At 33.1% G+C, this 23,352-nt stretch overlaps 2 protein-coding genes across 6 annotated transcripts; one reads left to right on the top strand and one right to left on the bottom strand.

Annotated features, from left to right (window-relative positions):
• The first annotated feature begins 2,614 nt into the window (after positions 1 to 2,614).
• Positions 2,615 to 10,832, top strand: LOC123913865. 4 transcript variants are annotated; one of them, XR_006811747.1, is made up of 11 exons: positions 2,615 to 2,868; positions 3,045 to 3,105; positions 3,499 to 3,644; positions 4,202 to 5,115; positions 5,576 to 5,663; positions 5,751 to 5,836; positions 6,228 to 7,450; positions 7,538 to 7,776; positions 8,947 to 9,034; positions 9,124 to 9,446; positions 10,312 to 10,683. XR_006811747.1 is itself a non-coding variant. In XM_045964758.1 (5 exons), exons 2-5 carry the CDS (start codon positions 7,688 to 7,690, stop codon positions 10,460 to 10,462), a joined length of 651 nt encoding a protein of 216 aa, XP_045820714.1. In that variant the 5' UTR covers positions 6,238 to 7,450; positions 7,538 to 7,687; the 3' UTR covers positions 10,463 to 10,832. The 4 variants fall into 4 exon arrangements, 1 of the variants encoding a protein (XP_045820714.1); XR_006811746.1 differs by having other exon boundaries at positions 5,748 to 5,836; XR_006811745.1 differs by having other exon boundaries at positions 5,748 to 5,836; positions 6,221 to 7,450.
• On the bottom strand, positions 8,747 to 22,726 carry LOC123913863 (cysteine-rich repeat secretory protein 38-like). Of its 2 annotated transcripts, none has more exons than XM_045964757.1 (4): positions 22,294 to 22,720; positions 21,289 to 21,680; positions 18,668 to 18,793; positions 8,747 to 9,970 (listed from the first exon to the last, which is right to left on the bottom strand). In XM_045964757.1, exons 1-4 carry the CDS (start codon positions 22,674 to 22,676, stop codon positions 9,840 to 9,842), a joined length of 1,032 nt encoding a protein of 343 aa, XP_045820713.1. In that variant the 5' UTR covers positions 22,677 to 22,720; the 3' UTR covers positions 8,747 to 9,839. The 2 variants fall into 2 exon arrangements, with proteins under 2 accessions (XP_045820713.1, XP_045820712.1); XM_045964756.1 differs by lacking the exon at positions 8,747 to 9,970 and adding an exon at positions 12,210 to 18,198 and having other exon boundaries at positions 22,294 to 22,726.
• Between the last annotated feature and the right edge of the window lie 626 nt (positions 22,727 to 23,352).

Below are 23,352 nucleotides of genomic sequence, written 5' to 3'. Positions count from 1 at the left end.
CCCCGAATTTTGAAAAAGTCCCAAAATTCGTAGTCTATAACCCACGAAACTATAAAAAAATCTATCGAAGTGAATAAGTTGTTTTTCAGTCCTTTTTATTTGAATAATCTTCTATCCAACACATATAGTGTGTCTTTGGATGCGTTTAGGCGATAATTCAATGACGTTTTATTTTTCTTACCAGTTTTCAAAAAACTTCAAAATTCATAGTCTGTAACCCACGAAAACTGTAAAAAAAATATCAAAATGAATAAGTTGTTTTTCGATCCCTTTTTTAAGAATCTTCTATCCAACACATGTATTATGCCATTGGATCTATTTGTGAGAGAATTCAATGACATTTTTTTTTTGTCCCCGAGTTTTTTAAAAGTCCCAAAATTCATAGTATATGACCTACGAAAACTGTAAAAAAAAAATCGAAATGAATAGTTTAGGGTTTAGGGTTTACAGGAGACACTTCTCATGGGAGACAACTCACATCTGTCCTAAGCTGTTAAAATGTCCTTCACGAAAGGTTCACTCTCCCGAAGGGGTTATCCGATATTCGTTCTCCATATTTGAAGGCGAGAATTTTAAAATTCTGGAAAACAAATGAGACATGGTCCATTGTGTCTTTAGGTAAAGGCTACTTTGAACTGCGTGGGGTTTTGAAATCTCTCAACGGGTTTACTTAAGACATTTTTTTGGTCTGCTGATTTTAATTCACATAATGTGCGACCATCTAATACTCAAACTTAGATTCGCATTCACGGGCTAGCCCATGAGTATTGGCGTCCCAATATTTTGTTTGAAATTACAGGGGCTTTAGACAGTCATTTGGCTCTTGATGAGGCAACTAAAAAGAGAACTTTTGGTCACTTTGCCAAAATCTTAATCGATGTTGATTTAAGTTCCAACCTACATGAAAGAATCCTTGTCGAAAGGAATGACTTTGATTTTTATGTGGATGTTGAATATGAAAATATCCCTCCGTTTTGCAACTCATGTCAAATTACTGGGCATTCGATAAATAACTGCAAGTATCAGACTCCTAGGGCTAATATAAGTTTTCTACATTTGTGAACAAACCCAAAGTGCGACCTAATACTTTAAATGTTAAAAGTCCACTTGAATGTTCAATTGCAAAAATTGCTGCAAACGGTAGTAGAATTATTGTAGAAATATACCCTCTTGTTAATGATATTATAAGGTCTAAAAAGGATAGGACTTGTATGTTTGTGGGAGATGTCTTAAATCATGGGAAATATATTTAGTTTTTTTTTTCTTTTTCTGTTGAAGCAATTGATGTTTGTGTTCAAGATACCTCATATTCGGGTGACGTGACTTCCCGTATTGTTGGAGATATCATGAATCTTGCGAATGAAGTTTTTTGTGAAGAGTTGCATGAGGAAGAGGAATTGGTAGCTAACTCAATTCATTTGAAAAATTAGGCTCAGTCTATAATGGTGCTATATTTTAATTTGTCAAACTTTAGTGCAAATGTGACATGCAAGTTTTAAGATTTCTAAGTGCTCCCACCGTAGCCCAACAAACTATGGATTTTTCTGAATAATTCTTGTGTTAACATGACTCAAATGGAAGAGATGGTCGATTTGGTTGGAAACGCAAATCAATAATTCCAATTGGTGGACAAACGGACAACAAACTACATCACTATCCCTATAAAATAAGAATGAAAATGGAGTTGAAGCTTATTTGAAGGTCAATAAATAAAATAATACTCACTCCAGTTCTTTTTATAAATAAAATTTGGGAAAAAATTGGTCCTTTTTTACAAGAAACAATCTATAAATTTATTCTTTATTAATTAAACAATTCTATTTTTACCCTTATTAAATTGTATCAAATGTAATTCATTCTAATGTTATACATTAATTAGAGTGACATATTATCTATACACCAAAGGTTAATTTTGGAATAGATTATAAAATTTGAGAATTTTTAATAAGAAAGATAAGATTCTTTGGCCTGTGTGTTTTTTTTCTAAATTGCTCCTTATCAAATGGACCGGATGGAGTATTTTAATAAGAAGACATTCAGTGAGCTTATTATGTGGCAAAAAATTTGGAGGAATCCGCGAAAAAATCTTTTCCCACCCCAGCATATATTTTCTGCCATTGTTTTTCATTTTTGCCCTTGTACAAAAACTCCATAATGCATTTTTTGAAGTTTTTTTGCCTTTGAAAACATCTTCATAATGTGTTATCCGAATATTTCTCGATTTTGAACTAAAAAACTCTGAAAAACGCATTCCAGTAGTTTTGATTTTTTTTTTTAAAGTGAGTTTTGTACTGTATTGGATTTTTGTTTAAAAAATTTAATAAAGTTGTTTTTTTAAAAGCTTCAAATGAAAATATTGTTTGAAGTATTTTATCATCCTGTTACAAATTTTTTTGAATCATAAAATTTCAAAAAAATCTCTAAAAAAAATTATTTTAAATAGCTTTTCATAAAAATTATTTTTTTTAAGTTATGAAATGTCAAAATCATTTTTTTAAGCTTCAAATTGTGATTTTTATTAAGTTAAAATCTATAACATCAATACTTAAGATATGAAATGTCAAAATCATTTTTTTTATTCATAAAAAAAAGGAATTTAAAAATATTTCATGCTTTCTGAGTTTCGATTTCATGTACGAATTAGGATCCACTCGGATCGATTATAATTTTCCGCTGATTATTTTTTATTCTGTTTTCATTTCACCAATTTTTATTCGTATGTGTCTGTTAGTGAAGTAAAAATATTTAAAATTATATTAATGAATTTCAATTGCAATTTTGAATCTCGGCAACAACCACAATTGTGGCTGCATTGCCAGCAGTTTCTTGCAATTTTGCTGATTGCGACAAAATTCTGAAAGTATCAATGTGAGTGAGAGGGTGAAAAGATTTGGATTCAGTTAATCAGTTTGGATTAGTTTATAGCTTACACAATTTTCTCTTAGTTTGTTTTTAGCGATGTTGCATCAAAGACTGTTTCATCGATTCAAATTTTTATATTTTCAATTTGGAAGGCTACGTGACACCTGAACATATGGTTGCAGGATGTAGCTTGGTTGAAGAAGAAAGTGGGACAGAGTTGCCTGGCGAAGGATTGAACCTCTGGTCTGTTTCCGAGTTTTGCTTGATTCTACATTTACTGTCCTGTTTTCTTCTGTGTCAACATGTTGTTTTGAAATGTTTTTATATTTAAAACTTGTTTTTTGTTTATAGTATGAATGTTGATGATTGGTTTCATATTTCTAAATTCTTTTTATTCTTTAGTAAATGTAATCTGTCTTTACATGGATATAGTAGTGGTGGTACAGTCATGCTAATGGATTGCAAATAGTATAGTACTACTTTTTTTTTCTTATTTAAAACATGTCGTGTTTGTATTTATTTCAATTCGATTTATACCCGTTCCATTTAGTTTATCATTCAATTCTGATAGTCACCTGGGATTGTTATATTAGTCACATTTTTTGCTGATACATTCTCTTATTTGAAATGAACAAGGATCTGGCACCTTCTCAAGAAAAAGGTATTAATGTCAAAGACTTTAACGTATTATCAAGGGGGAAGTAGGTGGATACAGGAGTTGCCATTTATTCTTATCTGGAGGTGATAGTTCATCTCTTAGTGTTGCTCCATCTCCTGGAAATGTAAGTTTTAAAATACTGATTTAAATAAAAAGTTCAAGTGTAACCTTTGTAATGTTAATACATGAACCAATTATATAAGATTCACTAAATAATATAATTGGGAAGCTTCAAATTTATTTTTAATTGGTTACAGTGGTTAACACAGTTTATCTTCTTTTTTTTCCTTCCCTTTTTCAAATCTGTTTATCCTCCCATAGTATTCTTTACTGAAACAAATTATTTTTATTTTAAAATATTTTCCAAAAGCTAACTGATTGCTATACAAATTGTTGTATACGGACTGATCACTTATGATGAGCATGAACTTGAAATGATGAAGAAACTACATTTAGAAGATTACTCCAGTGCTTTTTTTTTTTTCTTTTTCAATTTTTCTATTTTATGTGTTTCTATGCCCTATGACCTACACTTGCACACGTTTGAATTATTTTAGGTGTTTCTATCCTTGTGAATTGTGTTTATATATTTTATTTCCCAGAACCATGTAAATTACATGTATATTGATACAGTTTAATGACTTACGGTTTATTTGATCTCGTTATATTTTGCTGAAACAGGCATTTCAGTTTAGTCTGCATCTTTCTTCAGATGTTGATTTACTCTATTGCCCAACTCAAGATTTGTATCAATCTCATCATGCAGCTGCACTAAGTAAAGCTCTGTCGTTGCAACCTGCTCAAACTCCGTTGATTTGAGAGAGAACATGCATTCCGTGATGGATGATCATGCTTGTGAACAAGATGGGATGGCAGCATACATTCCAGAAACAACGAAAAAAGATTCTTTAGAATCTCCCGTTGATACAATTGGTTCTGTTAGACAACAGAAAGAAAAACCCAAAGTCGAATGTTTCAAAAGTGATGATATCAGCGATGCAGTTGAACTTTCAATTGCAGCATCTGATGCATTGGTCATTCATGATTTAGTGAAGACAGCGTCAGTATCAGAAAAATCGAGTAGAGCTGTACTTGAAATTGCACTTCGTGTGAAGCAGGCACGTCTTGAGGGTTCAAAAGATGGCTTCCTTTCATCAAGTGTGGAATCTGACTGTAGTGATTCTCTTTCTGATTTAAATGATTTCCTTATGGAAGATGCCTATGAAGATCTAGGCTTATCTGTTGGTGTTTCCTTTGAAGAAAATGTTTGCAATTCAGCTGAATTTCATGCAAAAGGTGTGTCCGGTGACGGTGATGAATGTTATAATGGAGGAAGTAATAAACATGATGAAAGAGAGATTACATCCCAGCTTACCAAATTTGATGATAAATCTGAACAAAAGAAGTTAGGAGTCAACGTGGAAATGGAAGTGCAGTAAAATCCAGACTTACCTCCACATTCTTTATGTGGTGAGAGGGTGATGCATTCCGATGATACTGGTTTGGGTGCTAATACTCCAAAACATTTTGTCAACAATTATCCCACATCTCATCAATACAAAGAGAAAAATACCAACGATTTAGCCCTCAACAAAGTAAGTTACCTTCTTCACCTTGCACTTGAGAAACATCTGTTTTAGCTTAGGCTGTTAAGTAAAGGTATATGGATGGTTTTCTTCTTTTATATATGTTTAACTCCACGTCACGAAATATTCCTTTGGGCTTGAAGTGTGAAATGCACAAGACCACCTGTGTGATGTTGACTTTCAACTTTTGATCAGAAGAATGGCGTCCACAATTATCGAATTCTAGACTATTGTGTAGTGTAGGTTTTGATTCTATTAGGCACTGATATATGAATGATTTCTATACTTGTATTTCTTTGACATAGGCTTTGCAAGTACAATAAAAATGAAAAAAAAATAGCATTCTCATTCTGTTTGTCTTATTCAGTTCTTTCTGGTCGGCATTGAGCATCTCACCAGTATTACTGGATTTTTTATTTTTTTTTTTTGTCTTAAAGTAATTGATGCTACATTAATTTTCACTTTCCAGACAGATGGTTTGGCTATGGCGGATCTTACTTCAATCAAGACACAAAATAGTGTCAACTCTTCACCTTTTCAGACTTCTGAAAATTTCAGTGAGTTTTAAGTACTTTCCCGGATTTTTTATTCCCTTCCGTAGTTATTAAAGCTTATGTAATTTATGAGGTTAAATTATTCAGAAGAGGAGAGAAATGAGAACCGGGCAACTTACCTAGCTCCTGCTCCAGAAAGACTTAGAAGCCGCTGGTTAGGGGGTTGGACATGTAAGGTTGGTATTTTCTTTTCCCCTCATCTTTTACTTCTTAGTCATACCAATTTTGTAATTTTCTTTTGGTATACTGTTTTGTGCATAATATATAAATGCTAATTTTTCGTATATGATAGATGAACTTTTATTTTGTTTGGTTGAAAATTTTCGTCAAATCATTTTTTTCTCCTACCAAGAGCCTACCCAATTTTTTCTTTTACTTTTTGCACACTGTCCCTACATTTGATCACTTGAGTATGTTCAATTCTCTATATAAATTTGCATTCCCTTTTCAGTCTATTTATCTTTGTCTTGCATCTGTATATTCTACTATCATGGATTTCCACATCTTCATACTTTGTTCATATTCTTGGCTGGTTTTAATTTCTGTCTCCCTCTTGGAAGGAATTAGATTCATCCTCATTGAAACAGAACAGTGCAAAAGGGATTCCAAAGTTTCATGTCAAGGAGACAAGCTTTCTTACGGAATCTGCAGATATTGTTCCAGATGAGAACTCACGTCTACTGAAACATGACCCCAAGTGTGTCAGAGAGACACGCTTTCTCACAGAATCTGCAGATGTTGTTCTAGATGAGAGCTCACGTGTGCTGAAATATGATCCCAAGTGTGTCAGAGAGACAAGCTTTCTTACAGAATCTGCCGATATTGTTCCAGATGAGAGCTCATGTGTGCTGAAGCATGATCCTAAGCATGCCATTAGTTCTCAGCTAAGTATGCATTGTGAAGGTTCACACAACAAATCTGATGAGGGTGTGTTGCATTCTCAAGATATGGTCAGATGTTCTAGTCTATCATTGATTGATCCCCTTTGTTCAGTTGTTCCATGTAGCTTTGCTTCAGAACATGACAATTACGAAACTCGTATTGGCAAAGAAAACGGTACCGAGTTTTTTCCCCGTTAATCTCTGACTTTGAGGTGGACAATTGTCAAAGGATCTCAGATAAAAATACTACATTGGACTGTAGAGATGAGAAAATCAAATCTACACTAGTTGGGAAAGATACTCCAATTACTGCAACAGAGATGGTTGAACAAATGTCTGACAAGTTAACCAGGGTCGAGCATACTTCTCTTAAGGCTTACAGCATGATTTTACCAAACCAAGATGTTAACCAAAACTGTAATTTGACACCACTTTCAACTAATCAAAGTATTGGTGTTGCTGATGCATCTTTAGGCACAAGGGTTTCAGAGTCTCCCTCTGCATCCAAGCATGAAGGTGAAAACAGAAATGAAGTGAATCATCAACATTTGATTAATCAAAAGTCAATTATACAAATAAACGATGACAAGAGTGATGAGTTGAAAGCCTCAGAATAGACACAAGAGAAGAGGTCACCTATTAATCTAAACCATAGGACACACCACCGCTTGCTGGGTCCTAAAACTGCTGTAAATGATATCAGTGTAGAGAAAAATATAAACCAATATTTAGTACCGGAAACTGTTGTTCAGCATCAACAGAACAATAATCTTTGTAAGGTACAAGTTGAGTGCAATAAATTCCCTGATGGACATGTTAGAGTCCGAAAGCAAGTACACTTCTCAGATAAAGTGGAGGAGCTTCATCAGAAAAGGAAATTGTCAATGTTGGAATCTTCACATAAAAGAGGTATGTGTTTAGTTCTGTTTAATGTATCTTTCAGTTTTATGAATTACGTGTTGTAGAAATTAATTTGTAATCGCTGCAATAATGTAGGTTCATCTATTAGAGCAAAAAGGCAACGGGTTTCAAAGTCATTGACCACTTCTGCACTTCGAGGCAGAGAGTTCCTCTTCACTGGATTATCTCGTCACAAGGAAAGGGACCTTGAAGCACTCATAAGGAATTTTGGTGGGGTGATTCTTTATGATATTCCTTCACCACCAAATTCAAAGGGCAAAAGAAGTTCAACCTTATCTTGCTTGCAGCTTCCTATTATTCTATGTAAAAGAAAGGTTTGTTCTCATGATCAATATAACCTTTTGTACCTTTTCTTAATACTCAAGCATTAAACCTTTGATAACTGTTTATCTGTCTACCACTTTGCCTTAATACTCAAGCATGGGTATATAAGTAATTCTACAAAACAATATATAGTCAAAACCATTAATTAAAATTAATTTAAAACATATATTGATTCCTTTTTTGGAATGAATGTCTTTCACAAAAAAAAAAGCATATTTCACACAATTGACTTTTTATGGATGTACATGCTAACAAAAATTATACTTTGCACCACTAATTAATACAGAAAAAGATTTTTCGAAATTTATAAAAAAAGTGAAGTACTACAAATATAAAAATAACACATATAATGTTTATTTTCGAAATTTCTATGATATATTTTATTTTTAAATTTTTTTTATTTTCGAAATAATAATTTTTATTTTATTTTTGAAATAATAATTTTTTCAATTTTTTATTTTGAAATTTATATAATTTATTTTATTTTTTAAATATTATAATCTAAGTAATATTAATGCAAGTACTACAAATAAAAATAATAATAATACATTTAATGTTTGAATTAAATATAACAAAATAATTTTCGAAATTAACTTTATTAGGTAATAAAATAGGTAAAAATAAAATAGGATTAATACATGTATGAAAAAAAATTCGAAAAAATAAAAATAGTATAATAAATGTGCACATTTATTATAGTCATAAATATTTTTTGAAAAAATTTCCTTAAATGTTTTCTTACCAAAAAATATATATATATGATCAATTTTCGGAGTTTGTTTTCTATCGTCTTTTTCTTTCGTTCTTCACCGCCCTGCCGTTTGGTAAGTTCCTCTCGTCTTGATTGATTAGCTCAAGGGTATTTATTTATTTATTTATTTCCATTCATAATTATCTTGCCTGTTCTGTGTCAATTGGGGCTTAGGGTTCGTAACTTTTTGAATTGGGGTTTCTTTTTTCTTTTGAGAAATTGATTGTTCTGATTGTTCTGAAATTTTGTGGGATTAGGGTTTTAAAACCTTTGAATTCGTTTTAGATGAAATACGGCTGCTTTCAAGAACAAACTTTGTTTCTTCTTTTATTATATTTTAATTAAGAGTTGTGTATCTATCTAGTAGTATATATAACTAACCTAGGTCACCATTGGTTCTTATTCTCAGACATCAAAAAATGGCACGTTCTCCTGCAACAAAGCCAAATCCTCCTCCTCGCCGTGGCCAGAAGTTTGCCGTTATTACTCTTAATCAGGTGGGTGTCTGTCTTTGGAAATATTTCATATTACAATTTCCTTTTATCATCTTCATGTTTCCTTCTTTGTCGTAAGTAACCCTCAACAGGTTTTTGATGCCAATTTTTCGCGAAAATACAACGTATCATTTAAGCCGGTTCTTTGTGACAATCCTTGGGAGTCTGATAGGCTAAAGAAATGTTCCGCTTTGGCCATAGCGAATTATAATATGCTAAAGGGTACACACTACCAATTTGTCAATGTTGAGATGGCTACTTATCGAGTAGTTGCTGGAACCATTTACCATATCACCTTTAAAGCCAGGAGGAATGCTGAGAATGAGAATGAATGTAGCTCTTTTCAAGCCACTGTGTTTCATGACAAATCTATGAGAGAGGTTATGTATATCAGGAAGAAAGGGAGCCGTAATTGGTAGTAATTCTTTTTTTGTTACAATTTTACAATCTATTTTAATCCTATCTCTAGATTGTTTGTCTTTTTTCCAATATGTTTCTTTGCATCTGAGATTATTATTGGATACATAGTAATGGAATGCGAGGAAGTTCGCACAATTATTCTTCGACCGATCAATATGACAAAAAATAACAGTCCAATCCTGTTTTAGAAAGTTGCAGTTCCGATTAGCCATATGTCTTTATAGATGGTCCAGACTTGAGACAGACAATGTTAACATTATCCATCTCAACCACACAATTTATTCATTTAACAATTCGACCCACATTCACCGGCCACTGAACAGTTTGGCAACAATATTCTAGTTGCCGGAATCTTCTATTGAGCTATAACACCCCATCCTTCTCTGTTTCAACTCTTGGCTTCTTCTCCATTCCACTCGTTGTTGATAGTATAATTGCGTGCTTCTGCTTGTGTTTCCTTGTCGGCGATGGGCTGCATCCTACTCAGCCATGGAATTTTCCCATGGCTTGATGCTTGGGCTGTGAATATATAATTTTTTGTTTTAGAAGGAATACCATGTAGTTTACGGTTTTTCCCTCAACTACTATACATTTTATGTGAATAGCAATTGAGTTTTTTGTCGTGAAGAAGGGGATAAGGCTAACCTCCCCTTGTAGTGGGGATGTTAACTAATTCCTAACAAAAATATTTATTTGCTTTTCTTCTATTGCATATATTTTTTTTTTTTTCCAGTTCTGTAAATTCAGTCTATATGACCTTTACCTTGATTCTTGGAGAGACTTGTATATGATTTAGCATTTATGCTCTTTTGATTCTTGTTTACATAATTATGGGTCTTTTGATTGCTTGTTTTGTTCAGGTGTGATGGGAGTCTCAGCAAGGTTGTTGAGACTCAACCTAGTGAGGAGGGGGAATCAGCTAATCCTGTTATCCACCAGGGCATGAGAGGGCCCCAGCAGCCGTTATTGGTGTATTCTAGAAGAAAGGGTAATAGGGTCCACAATGAGTAGTTGGTTAGAGTGCCAAGGAGAGAGAAGATTACATTTAATCCATATGCACAATATAAGGAGCAGAGGAGGGTAAGAGTATCTTACCTTGGATTCAGTATCATTCTAAGGAGGAATAGAAAGTAGCTATGCTCTGTGTCAGATCTGAGGATTATATTCTCAGTTGCTGTATTACTTTTATCAATAAAATCATAAATAAAGTTCTTATTTCCTTTCAATCTTCATTATTGTTTCTGTTTTTCTGTATTTCATTTTTCTGGTTTGTAACAGAGGTGGTTTAGGTTTTGGATTTCATGCAGTGATTAAGGTTGTTCTGTGTTGTTGTAGTGATTGATGTTGTTAATTTCTTATGTTTAAGATTTGTTGGTATGGATTTTGTTTGGGTTTTTATGTTGTTATGTTGAAGATGACTTTATTTATGGGGTTTTTTTCCATGAAGATTGTTGTTGTTGTTTAGGTTGTAGTTTTGGATCATTTTCTGGGAATATCATCATCACATGCCTCTTCCTTTTATGATTTTTTTAATTCATCAGGTTCCTATGTGGCTTTCTTTAATTTTTTTAATTTGAAAATTACCCATGTGACATCCTATTCACTTAAGTGAGAGGTGCCATTGATTTGGTTCAAATCAAAGGGAAGGACCACTTATGTCTTATGTAAAAGGGGACCGTATTTGTCATTTTTTTTCAATATGGGGCCTAAATTGCAAGACTAAGCATTGTTTAATTTTTTTTCCAAAGATAAACTCACAAATTTTATCGGGCATTAAAATGAGACTTGAGTCAATAAAACTCTTATTTTTAAGATGATAAAAATACATTTTATTTTAAAATAATAGGAATTATGACTTTACTTAAAAAATTCTTTTTCTTACATGTATATTTTCCATTTAAAAGAAACTAGTAAAAGACTTGTTCATCTGCAAGTGTTCGTTCATTTGTAGTTATCTCTTATATTATAAGCTTGCTCTAACGCTAACTTTAACCTAAAACTTTTTTCCTCTCTTTTTTCATGTGGTCTCATTAATATTCTTTTAATCTCAACCGTTTAACAAAATAAATCATGATCGTCCATTTAAATATATTATATTAGAATCAAATAAATTAAAAAAAAAAAAAGAGTTGTTATACTAGAATGATGCTACCATTCGTAATGCATGTTCTTCAGAGTTCTGTTCTCGATGGTTTAGGCAAAATGCATGTTTAAGTATCATATATGGGTCGGGTTAATGGTATCTTTCGTGGTATGGAGGCTGATGATTGTACTTCAGAGTTCTGTTCTCGATGGTTTAGGGTGTTTTGACCAGGTATCTGGCGGCATAGTCACTACGGTGTATTGATTTTATGATTAGGTCTGGTCTTTTCCGGCGAAGCGCCAGTAGTTTTTATGATTAGGTTGGTGTTTGACTACTGGGGTGTCATTGTGTTTGACTAGTGGTGTTTGTGTTGGCGATTATTTTGGGCGTTCCGCATATATACCGGTACGGCGCCTCTCTTATGTAGTTTCTTTTTCTCCGATCTTTGTTCATCTTGAACATAGATCTGATTAATAATATATTTGCCGTTCAAAAAAAAAAGTATCATATATGTTCACGTTTGTATCAAATAGATCATTTAAATTTTGTAAGTATAGATAAGTCCGTTAAGTTTTAAGTTTGTATCAAATACAAACATAAAACTTAATGACATGCATTTTGCCATTTTAAAATTAACATTAATAATTTTCTAATAACACGGCACACACAAAAACAGTATAGAACCTTTTTTTTTTTACGGAAGCAAACTCAATTCATTTTATTCATAATAATGTGTTCAATACAAGGTTACCTCCGAAATCAGGAGACTAGAGAAAAAACGAGCCACCTGAGCTAACTCATGGGCCACTCGATTAGCTTACCTCCGAATATAACTGACTTTACAGTTAGGAGTTAAACTTAATAAACGCCTACAATGCTCTATAACAGTACCATATTCAGTAGCATTCTTTTCCTTACTAGCAACATTGTTAACGACTTCCATGCAATCCATTTCAATTTCAACTCTTTCAATATGAAGTTGTTGGAGCCACTTCAGTGTTATTAACAATCCTTGTGCCTCTGCTTCTTTGATTTCTGGTTGTCCTTCAAAATGTGATGTGCAAGCTCTCATAAAATTGCCTTCAGCATCTCTTAGACAAGCACCAATAATTGTGAAGGAGGAGAGCTCTATTTATTGTGTTTTTGGGCTTGGGCTGCACGCACCATCGTGGCGCGATGAGATTTTTACTTGGAGAGCACGATTTTCTAATTCTGCGCAGATTTTCAGTATTTCCATCGTGGCGTGATGTAACCCATCGTGGCACGATGTCTTGCATAGTTAGATTTTTTCTCCAACAAGAAAGTTGTAGCTATTTGTCTTAGCTTTCCAACGCATGGTCATATGTATCGATCCGACACTCGTAGCTCCAGTTACAGCGTTTTTGGTACGATGTGGTTTGAGCGTATTTCTTCTTTTTTGCCCTTTTTATGCATTTTCCACTTTTCTTGCTTCTTGGTCAAATAACTTCGTAACTTTAGGTATTTGCTTGGATTTGGTCTTCAATCACTATTAAAACTACTAAAAATTATCCTAAAATACTACTAAAAACATCACATAATTGACTGTCATCGGTATACTTCAAGGAAGTTTGAGTCATTTTATGAAGAAAATGGCATTGAACATGAGGTCACAGCTCCATACACACCTCAGCACAATGGTTTGGCTGAGAGAAGGAACATAATCATACTTGACATGGCCAGATGTATGGTAAAGCATAGAAATCTGCCTAAGTCATTTTGGGGTGAAGTAGTTAACACTGCAGTTTATGTGTTGAACAGATGTCCAACAAGAAAGTTAAAGGATAAGGATCCTGAAGAGGTCTGGTGTGGCAAGAAGCCAAATGTAAGTCACTTTAGAGTTTTTGGTGCTTTGTGTTACAAGCATGTATCAGAGGTCAAGAGAAAGAATCTGGATGATAGAAGTGAGTCTATGATTCTAGTAGGCTATCATGCAACTGGTGCATACAAATTGTATGATCCTAAGTCAAAGAAAATGATATTCAGCAGAGATGTCATAGTTGATGAAGCAAAATCCTGGGATTGGATATCTGGCAGCAGTACAAGCAAGCCAGTGATGAGCTTGACTGAAGATGAAAGTAGTGACAGTGAGACAGGTGTAGAGATAGGTGTAGATACACCAGATGTTGGATCACCAGACACTCATGAGCCAAATCAACAAGGGCAAGAAGAGCTCCAACTAGATTATAAGATTGTGAGCTTGCAAATGACAATGAAGTCAATGATGATGGTGAATTAGTGCATTTTACATTATTGGCAGGTGTTGAGCCAATTAACTGTCTTGAAGCCTTAAATGACAGAAAATGGAAGAAAGCCATGGAAGAGGAGTTAAATGCTATTGAAAGAAACCAGACTTGGGAGTTAGTGAAACTTCCAGCAGAAAAGAAAGCCATAACAGTGAAATGGGTTTTCATAAAACTCAATCCAGATGGTTTAGTAGCAAAGTACAAAGCAAGATTAGTGGCAAGAGGCTTCTTATAGAAGGCAGGGTTAGATTACTCTAAAGTTTATTCACCTGTGGGTAGAATTGAAACAGTGAGGCTGGTTATAGCCATTGCAAATGCAAGAGATTGGCCTATGTACCATATGGATGTGAAGTCTGCATTTTTGAATGGACCACTTGAGGAACTAGTTTTTGTGACTCAGCCACCTGGTTGGTTTTGTGATTAAAGACAAGGAGAATATGTTATACAGGTTAAAGAAGGCTTCGTATGGATTGAAACAAGCTCCAAGAGCTTGGAACAAAAGAATTAATGGATTTCTTGCGAAACTAGGTTTCACCAAGTGTAAATCAGAATATGGAGTTTATGTGCAAAATTCAATGTTTAGCATCATTTTAATATGTTTGTATGTAGATGATCTTTTGATAACTGGAAGTGACACAGTGAAGATTAAGGAATTCAAAATTGTTATGATGACTGAGTTTGAAATGACAGATTTGGGTTCAGTCTCTTACTTCTTAGGAATTGAGTTTCTCAGAACTACAAGAGGGTTGATGCTACATCAAAGGAAGTGTGGTGGAGAGATATTGAAGAGGTTTAAAATGACAGATTGCATACCTGTTATAACTCCTATGGAAGCAAATCTCAGGTTAGAGAAGAATCAAAATGAAGAAGCAGTAGATCCTACAATGTTTAAGCAAATTGTTGGATGCTTAAGGTATATGTGCAATAGCAGGCCAGATATATGTTTTGTTGTAGGCTTGGTAAGTAGGTTCATGGAAGAGCCTAGAAAGTCATATATGAATTCAGCCAGAAGAGTGTTGAGATACATTGCAAGAACACTTGAGTTTGGAATTCTCTTTCCAACTTCAGCAAGGAATGCAAGGAAAGAGATAATTTGTTATTCAGATGTTGACTGGTGTGGTGACAAGATTGATAGAAGGTGTACCACTGGTTATTTCTTCAAGTTCATGGATGCTTCAGTTTCTTGGTGTTCAAAGAAGCAACCTGTAGTATCCCTTTCATCATGTGAAGCATAGTACATTGATGGTTCATATGCTGCTTGTCAAGCTTTATGGATTGAATCAGTTTTAAAGGAGCTAAAGGTAGATGTTGAAAGACCAATTAAGTTGCAGATTGACAACAAGTCTTCCATAAACTTAGCTAAGAATCCAGTGCGTCATGGAGCATTGTGCAACTGAGTCTCAGATTGCAGATATTTTGACAAAGAGTTTGAAAACTGGCAGGTTTTTAAGCTTGAAAAATTCACTAGGTGTTTTTCAACTTAGGAATTGATGTATAGGTTTGAAATTAAGGGAGCATGTTGTTGTTGGTGTAAGCCCTAGAGGCCAATTATTGTATTGAATAATTTACTTATCAAATAAAAGGCTTTTCTTTATTATGTTTATATGTTAAAATGATAAAGTCCCTAGAATGGTTAGTTCGCTAATGGAACGTTAAGTATGACTTAATCGTGAGAATCCATTAAACGTAAGAACACTATTCTTAAAGTATATGTAGTCAAGCTTTATTGTGAAATGGGATAACGTTAAAGCATAGAGACTATTATGCTGGTAGACTGATGATCACATCTCACGGATCATAGATAAAGAGTTATAAAGTCTTCACATATATATAAATATTAAGGGTAACATTTATATCGGATTGACCCATCATGAGAATACTACATAAAATGTTATGAAATGCCATAAGTTATTCTCATAGTGATAAATGGTGTATTACACCCATCGACCTGAAACCAATGTATACCCTAGATGTAGGAGTGTAGTACCTTGTTGTCATTCAAACGTCATCCGTAACTGGATGACTATAAAGTTGGTTGATGGGTATCCCACGAATCATGCTGAGGGACATGAATGACCTAGATGGAATTTGCTCCTCCTACATAACGACAGATGTGTCTATGGGCCTAATATTGAACTAACCAAAGGGTGACATACTATGTCTTGTGTTCAATATAGACATAAGGGCAAAAGGGTAATTATACCCACGATATTTATCACAAAAAGGTTAGTCAGATCACGTGACATTCTTGTGACTTGGGTAACAATGATGTGTTGCTAGATACCGCTCACTGCTTATAATATTAAGATTAATATTATTGCCAACGTCATAAGTACCTACAGGGTCACACACATAAGGACAGTTAAGACGGAAGAAATAAGTAAGACTTATTGTGGGGGGTGCTATTAGTGATAAGCGAGTTATTGGGTTTGTGAAGACCAATAACCGTTTGATCTGAAGACCACATAAGAAACTCTATAAATAGAGCCTTGTGTAGTTCAGTTTGTCACTCTTACACACACAACCGAATTTTGGAGAAACTCTAAAATTCTCTAAACACTAAAACCGCACAAAAATCCCTTAGCCTTCATCTTGTAGCAGCTAGCACTAAAAGTTGAAGGAATCTGTTAGTGTGGACCGAGTAGAGGTGTTGCGATCGTGCGGTGCTTGTGATCAAAATACAACCAAAGGATCTGCTCTTCAAAGGTAATAATCTAAACCTTGATCGTGTTCATTCGCAAGGATCCATTGAAGGAAAATAAAATTTTAATCCGCTGCGTTTTATATCTCTGTTTTGACAAAATGATTCTCCTTCGGTTGTTTGGTAATTGTCAAACCTATTATGTTGTACCAGATATAGTTACATCTGTCCATATTAAGGTGTAGCGACAAGTCTGTGAACATCTGTCTAGCTGATTCAGTTGGTTAGTTAGTTAGGCAGTTACACATTCTGTTAGTTTGTTACTTAGAGAGTAAGCTACTCTGTATAGTTTATAAATACATATGTATACTCAGTTTTTTTAGAAAACTTTAGTATTACTCATTGTAATTCACAATTACTCTCAAATTAATAAAGAATTCATTTTTCTCTCTTCTTCTCTATCTCTCTCAAATCACAAAGTGTGTGTGCGTGTGTCTGGTTTTGCTTCAACATTTGTTCCAACAGGCGTGTCACGCATGAGGTGTTGCGTTTCACGCAATGGTTGATGAAAAAATCCTTTAATCCCTGTTGATGGCGTGCCACGAGAGTTGTGCTGGTGTGACGCGTATGGAGTGGAGTTTTGCAGCAGCGTGGAACGCAGGGTTGGCTGCATGTGGAGCAGCAAGTCAGTTACGACCTGCGTGGCGCGTGTTGTTTGCTTCGTTTCGCGCCAGTTCAGATCGCGTGTTGCCTGTTTAAACGAAAATGAAGCTCTGTTTTGGGGTTAGACATTCGATTACGAAATTACACTTTTGGAAGGAGGTTTTGAGAGTTTCATTGAAGCTTGCGCCAAATTCCTGGAAGATTGATAATGAAGATTGGATCCATACTATCCCTTGCAAGATCCTCCTTTATTATGAATCACTAGATCTCATTGATTAGGTATTTTGAGATGACTCAATGTAATTGGATCTTAATTTGAGTAGTGATTTTATGAATTTGTATGGATGTTATGTCAATCAATAGATCTTGTGTTTAATGCTTTCATGTATTGATCATATGTGAATTGATGTTAGAATTCAATTATTCATGAGAATGGAGATTGGATTTGGACCTCTATTTGTTGTTCTTTGATGCAATTGCTTAGAGATAAGGAATTGATCCTTGTGATTATTGAATCTTGTTTAGAAAACCTCAATTAAGCTCAATTCTACCTAAGAGATTAGGAAATTGAGGATAATTGAGAGGGGTGCAAGAAATTGGACTCAAGAAATTATTGATGACCAAAATGAAATGAAAACAACTTAAGTGTTCAACCTCCATTTTTCTAAGCAATGTGAGACTTAACGCACACTTACCACATCAGCATGGCACCCCATTTGAGGGAAAGTACTAAGGTACCATTTGGCCCACCATTTTTTAGGTGTATAAACTATTTTAACCATAAAGTTAGAAATAATAGCTTTAAAACTAGCATTAAAGTTTTTTGGTTTAACCCACTTGGGGTTGGTCTAGTGGTGTTGATTTGGGTTCTTAGAGTATGTTCCTCTCAAAGTCCCCGGTTCGATTCCCCTTGGTGTCAATTTCGATGTGCTAAGTCCATAAAAAGCAAAAAACTTTGGCTTTAAATAGGACACTCGCAAGTGAACGGTGGGATTAGTCCCTCTTAGATTAGGGATTATTGGAAGGTTGGAATTTATTGAATCGTTTTCTTTACGGTCATGAAGAGATATAGGAATTGTCTCTGATTCTAATCCATCTATATTAACAAAACTTTTGTTAGTTAAATTGTCTTATGACTAACATGGAACTAACATGACACTGACACGTGTATCTTGTTAAATATGTTTGGATCTCAACCCCAAAAAAACTAGTTCAAAGGGTGAGGTTACCTTCACATATTTATACACTTCATATCCCGGGAACATAAGCAATGTGTGACTTCAAACAAACTCCAAAATCACAACTAACACATTAGCGTGGTCATGGGTCAAATGCCCACATTGCAGTCCTTAATAAGAAGGATGTTTATTACCTTGAGGACATAATTTTAATCACAATTGGTTTAAATGTCACAATTGGTTTTAATTCTCATGGTAGACATATTTCCATTTTTTTTAATAATAAAGGTATTGAAAAAATTCCCTCCAAAACTGCATATGTAAATTAGGGTTACCTAATTACATATTATAACCATTATTATATACGAGAAGGATTGTGTTACTTGCCTTTATTTGAATGATTACGCCTCCATATGAAGTAGATACAACAACTCATGAGAGCAACTGCCACCACCAACACAATGACTATGGTGATGATCAAGGTATTTGATTTTTTTGAACCTCCTTGCCCAGCTACAAGTGCAAATAACAAAGATGAACATGTCACATTTCTTACCAAATCTCATTTCATATATATATATATATAAACACAAAAATATAGGCACATTTTATTCTAATTTTCTAAATGCTTCAAAACCAGAAGAAAAAAAAAATCACAAGTTTCTAAAGAATTAGAATCATAAATTTCTGATTGATGATTTCTCACATATTAACTTAACCTCCTTATATAACATGCTTGCTTTTAACTTAAAGATGTTCTAAAAATCGCACAATCGAAAACTTAAAGATGTTCTAAAAATCGCACAATTGAACAAAAGTTTTGGACCTTTGGTGTACAAATATCTAATTAATGTATTTAATTCTATAAATGTGTGTATCTATATTTTTCATTTACTTCAAAACTATAGTATTTGAAACTTCTATTTTTTTTTTTTATTTTTTTTTTTGGTAAAAGAAAACTTTAATTTCTTTTAAAAAATGGAGATAATCTCACTATCATTTTAAGAAAAGTCATGTTAGTGCATATAGTCTTCAAAGACAGCCCAAAGTTTCACACCATATAGTCTTTGACCAAGGACAGTGGTTTAGAAGAAAATATTGTAAGTAGGAACAAGAATTTATAACAGTTTTTTGTTTCTTTTAGAGTTTGGATGCATGGTAGCAAGTAAAGTTTGGTTAAAAAATTATTTTATCGGAAATTAAACTCAAGTTCTACTAAATAATTTGTCATTTACTGAAGTTTATTAATCATCAAAATACTTATTAGTGTATTAGTAAAATAAAGGTCATTACTCTTTAACTATACACATGATAAAGAGTCATCAAAATTATTAGGCTCTGTTTGAGAAAAATAGCTTTTGCCTGAAAAGCTAGCTGATAGCTTCTGGCTTCTAACTTCTGCCTTAGAAGCTACTTGAAATAGCTTTTGAAAAAGAAGATATAAGTCAGCAAAATAAGCTAAAGGCTTTTTCTAAAAAGACTGTTACCAAACAAGTCTTTTAGCTTATAATACAAAAACTAAAAACTAGCTTCTTTGCCCTGCCAAACAGACCCTTAATCATTTGCCTAATTTGTTTTCGCCGGCAGGAAAGAGTCAAAACCCAAAAGCTTAAACATTTTTCTTTACCTTTTAAAAACTGATTATATGTTTTGGTCAAGGTTTAGAAAGTGATATATATGTTGTCTCATTTCATGACTAGACTAGAAGAACATTATATTTTTTGTTCTTTTTCTTTTGTTACAGAACATTATTATTTTTTTTCAACGATGTGCAAGTATTGACCTTTGAAAAGAGTAATATTATAGTATTTTATAAAGATGTTGTAAGTGTAAAATATCTGAATTTTGTGGATAATTAATTTTCACTAAGAAACACAACTTATATCACTTTAGTATATATAGTTTTTCTGTTTTTTTTTTTTATATATAGCTGAGGGCATAAGCCCCTCACTTTTTTTATATTCACAAAACACTCGAATTTAATATCTCAACTAATGAATCTTAAGTCAGTTTCCACTCTAATGAACATATGTAATGTTGATCTTAAGAGAGTAATTTGTTACTTAACATATAAGCTTATTTAAAAAATAAATAAATAAACTATTCTTAAAGAAAACAAATGAACTTTTCTAGATAATAATTAACTATTATAAACATTATAATGTTCACTTTTCTCATCCTTGATAACTACACATTGCTAGTCAATAAAAATTTCTGAATTCATCATAGTAGAAAAATAAACTAAGCATTTTTTTATAAGATAGAACCAATCATTTTTAATGAAGTGTTTCAACACCTTCAAGATTGAAAGACTTTGTCTTTCATATAAAAAAAGATTGAAAGACTTGTCAAATTTGCATTATATATTGACACATGCACTTGACATTAAAGGGTGTAAATGGAAGAAACACTAGTTATGTTAACCCAGTTAGGGTTGGTTTAGTGGTGTTGATTTGGCTTCTTGGAGTTTGCTCCTTTCAAAATCTCAGGTTTGATTTCTCCTGGCGCCAATTTCGGTTAAATTCATACAGAGCAAAAAAACTCTGACTTTAAATGGGGCATCCGCAAATGTGCGGTGAGATTGGTCCCCTTGAATTAGTCGGTCCTAAGACCGGATACCAAGTTTTTTTTAAAAAAAAAAACAGTAGTTATGTTTATTTTATTTTGTAATAATCTTCTTTTTTTATATTTATTTAGTGTCGGTGTTTTAAAAAATTGTTTTGTTGATTTTTATTTGTCATTTTTTAAGTTTAAATTAATATAAATTGTCAAATTTATTTCTAACTATTAATAGTAGAGAAAAGAAAAAATTAAAATAAAATAAGAAATAATAAAGAGTATGGTGTCCTTGTGGACTTAGTTCAGTTCATAGGAACACTGCATTATATAGGTAAGAGTCAGAGTTCAAATTTCGAACATCTTATTTATTCACCTTAAAGATAGGATTTCTAGTCACTAAGCTACTTGACAAAAAATTAAGAATGAGTAAAAATATACCAATAATTTACCTGGCAAAGGAGTTGATGTTTGATAAATAAGTTGATAGAACATAAAATCATCATATTTTATCAAACAACTTGGAGCAAGAACTTGCCAACCAATCTTTGTCCCACAACATTTAGGAACTTTGTCTAACATAGCCTCCAAACATTGATTACATTGCTTGTCATTAAGGTCCCTACTACACTGCACCATTCCATATCTTTTTTTATTAGTACTCAAATTGAACTCACCCATTGCATATAAATTTTTGGTATCCAAAGTAGCTTCTTTGATCAAACTTTGCATATTATCCTCAGCTTTCTCAAGTTCTTGTGGATTATTGATGTTTTTTGACCCAGATATGTTGTACCATGATGGATCTGTTGTTAGCTTTCCAAAGAAATTATGATTGGAATATCTGAATAGTGATTGATCCAGAAATTTTAAGTTATGAGAGCAATAATTGAAAAAAAAAATAATAATCAACAAACATTAGGAAAATAAAATTGGTCGATCTTCAATTTTGGCATCACTAGAACTTGCGACAAAATTAGAGACAAATTTAAGATTTTTAAATCTCTGTCGATAATTAATTCAACTTTTTCTAATACTACTAAGTTATACTGAACTGGGTTACTTCATAAATGAGTATAACTTCGAACGTGATTAGTTATCTTAATAACTTATTATGAATGTTGAATTTCACTTTCAAGCTATTTCACAAATTTTCGTAAAATTAAGAAATTATTTAATACTTCATTATATAATTTATAATTAATATATAATATATTTTTTAATATTATGAATAAATATCTTAGTAAAAAAAATCATGAATAAATATCGACCAGTTGGTAGATAACATAGCTACAGTCTTCGTGAGCTTAGTTCAGTTGTTAGAGACATCACATTATATATATAGAAATCGGAATTCGAACTTCAGACACTCAAATTATTTATTTTAATGTGAAATTCTAATCACTAAACTACTTGAAAAAAATAAAAATAAAAGATAGCTCAAAATCCAAATGTACCTGAGAATGCAAAAGTTGTACCATATAGTAACTGAGGCTCTATTAGGACAGTGTTGAGGAATATCTGAGGCAGCAGTAGAGACACAAAATTGACAAAATGAACCTGTAACATCACCCCTACAATCATAGAGACCATAAACAGCATCAACTGTGTTATCACCTATGCTTGTGTGATTATATCCTTTGCTTACAATAGCATCAGAGGAAAGCAATGACAACACTTTGTTAAGGTTTGATTTGTATGTAGCTGTAAGAGATTGTTCTGTTGAGTTTTTACAATCATCACCTACATAGTTTGCAGATTGTGCAATTGATTTTGTGAAAAGGGTCATGAAGCTAAGAAATCTAAGGATTGAAATTATGAGTGTGAGTTTTGTTGCCATTTTTTGTTTGATTTTTCATAGCAATATTTTCTTCTAGCTAGTTCAAGTTTATACCAAAATTTGAGGTTATTTATTGATATGTAGGGTACTAAAGTCAATTGTCTATTAATTATGAAAACATAAGAAAGCAACACTTTTGGACTAAACAATAAATATTTGAAGGAGATGGCCAAATGGCCAATATATATGAGAGTACTATGATTACTCGTTTACTATTCTAGAATATAAATGATTTGTTTTGGTTTGAAGTAGTTGAATTTTCAAATTTATTGATTTTTTTAGAAAGTTCATTGGATTAGAAAAAATAAAACCATTGATAAAAATAATTAATCACATTTGTACTTCATTTTAGTTAATTTGCACGTATGTCACATTTCATATTAGAATATTGCATAAAGAAAAGATGAGGTGTGCCTTGGTTGAAAGTTTGAATTTATCTAGATTAGATTAGATGAAATTTGAGTGTAAAATTGTAATGTCAATTTTTTTTTAAAAAATTTGGTATCCGGCTCTAAGAACGACTAATTCAAGGGGACCAATCTCACCGTCCACTTGTGGGGGCCCCATTTAAAGTCAGAGTTTTTTTTTTTTTTGCTCTATATAGACTTAGTCCGCCGAAAGTAATCGAACCTAAGACCTTGATAAGAGCATACTCCAAAGACTCAAGTCAACACCA

Source organism: Trifolium pratense, linkage group LG3 (assembly GCF_020283565.1).
Source record: "Trifolium pratense cultivar HEN17-A07 linkage group LG3, ARS_RC_1.1, whole genome shotgun sequence".
Lineage (NCBI taxonomy): Eukaryota > Viridiplantae > Streptophyta > Magnoliopsida > Fabales > Fabaceae > Trifolium > Trifolium pratense.
This window is presented reverse-complemented; position numbering and strand designations above follow the sequence as displayed.

Coding starts and splice junctions, on each gene's coding strand:
- LOC123913863 (XM_045964756.1), bottom strand. CDS start 22,676: ATGGCAACAAAACTCACACTCATAATTTCAATCCTTAGATTTCTTAGC. Junction 21,681..22,293: donor TACAACTTTTGCATTCTCAG/GTACATTTGGAT, acceptor ATCACTATTCAG/ATATTCCAATCATAATTTCT. Junction 18,199..18,667: donor GCGTAATCATTCAAATAAAG/GCAAGTAACACA, acceptor TTGTTAATATAG/ATGGATTAGAATCAGAGACA.
- LOC123913865 (XM_045964758.1), top strand. CDS start 7,688: ATGATATTCCTTCACCACCAAATTCAAAGGGCAAAAGAAGTTCAACCT. Junction 9,035..9,123: donor CCGTTATTACTCTTAATCAG/GTGGGTGTCTGT, acceptor AACCCTCAACAG/GTTTTTGATGCCAATTTTTC. Junction 9,447..10,311: donor AAGAAAGGGAGCCGTAATTG/GTAGTAATTCTT, acceptor TGTTTTGTTCAG/GTGTGATGGGAGTCTCAGCA.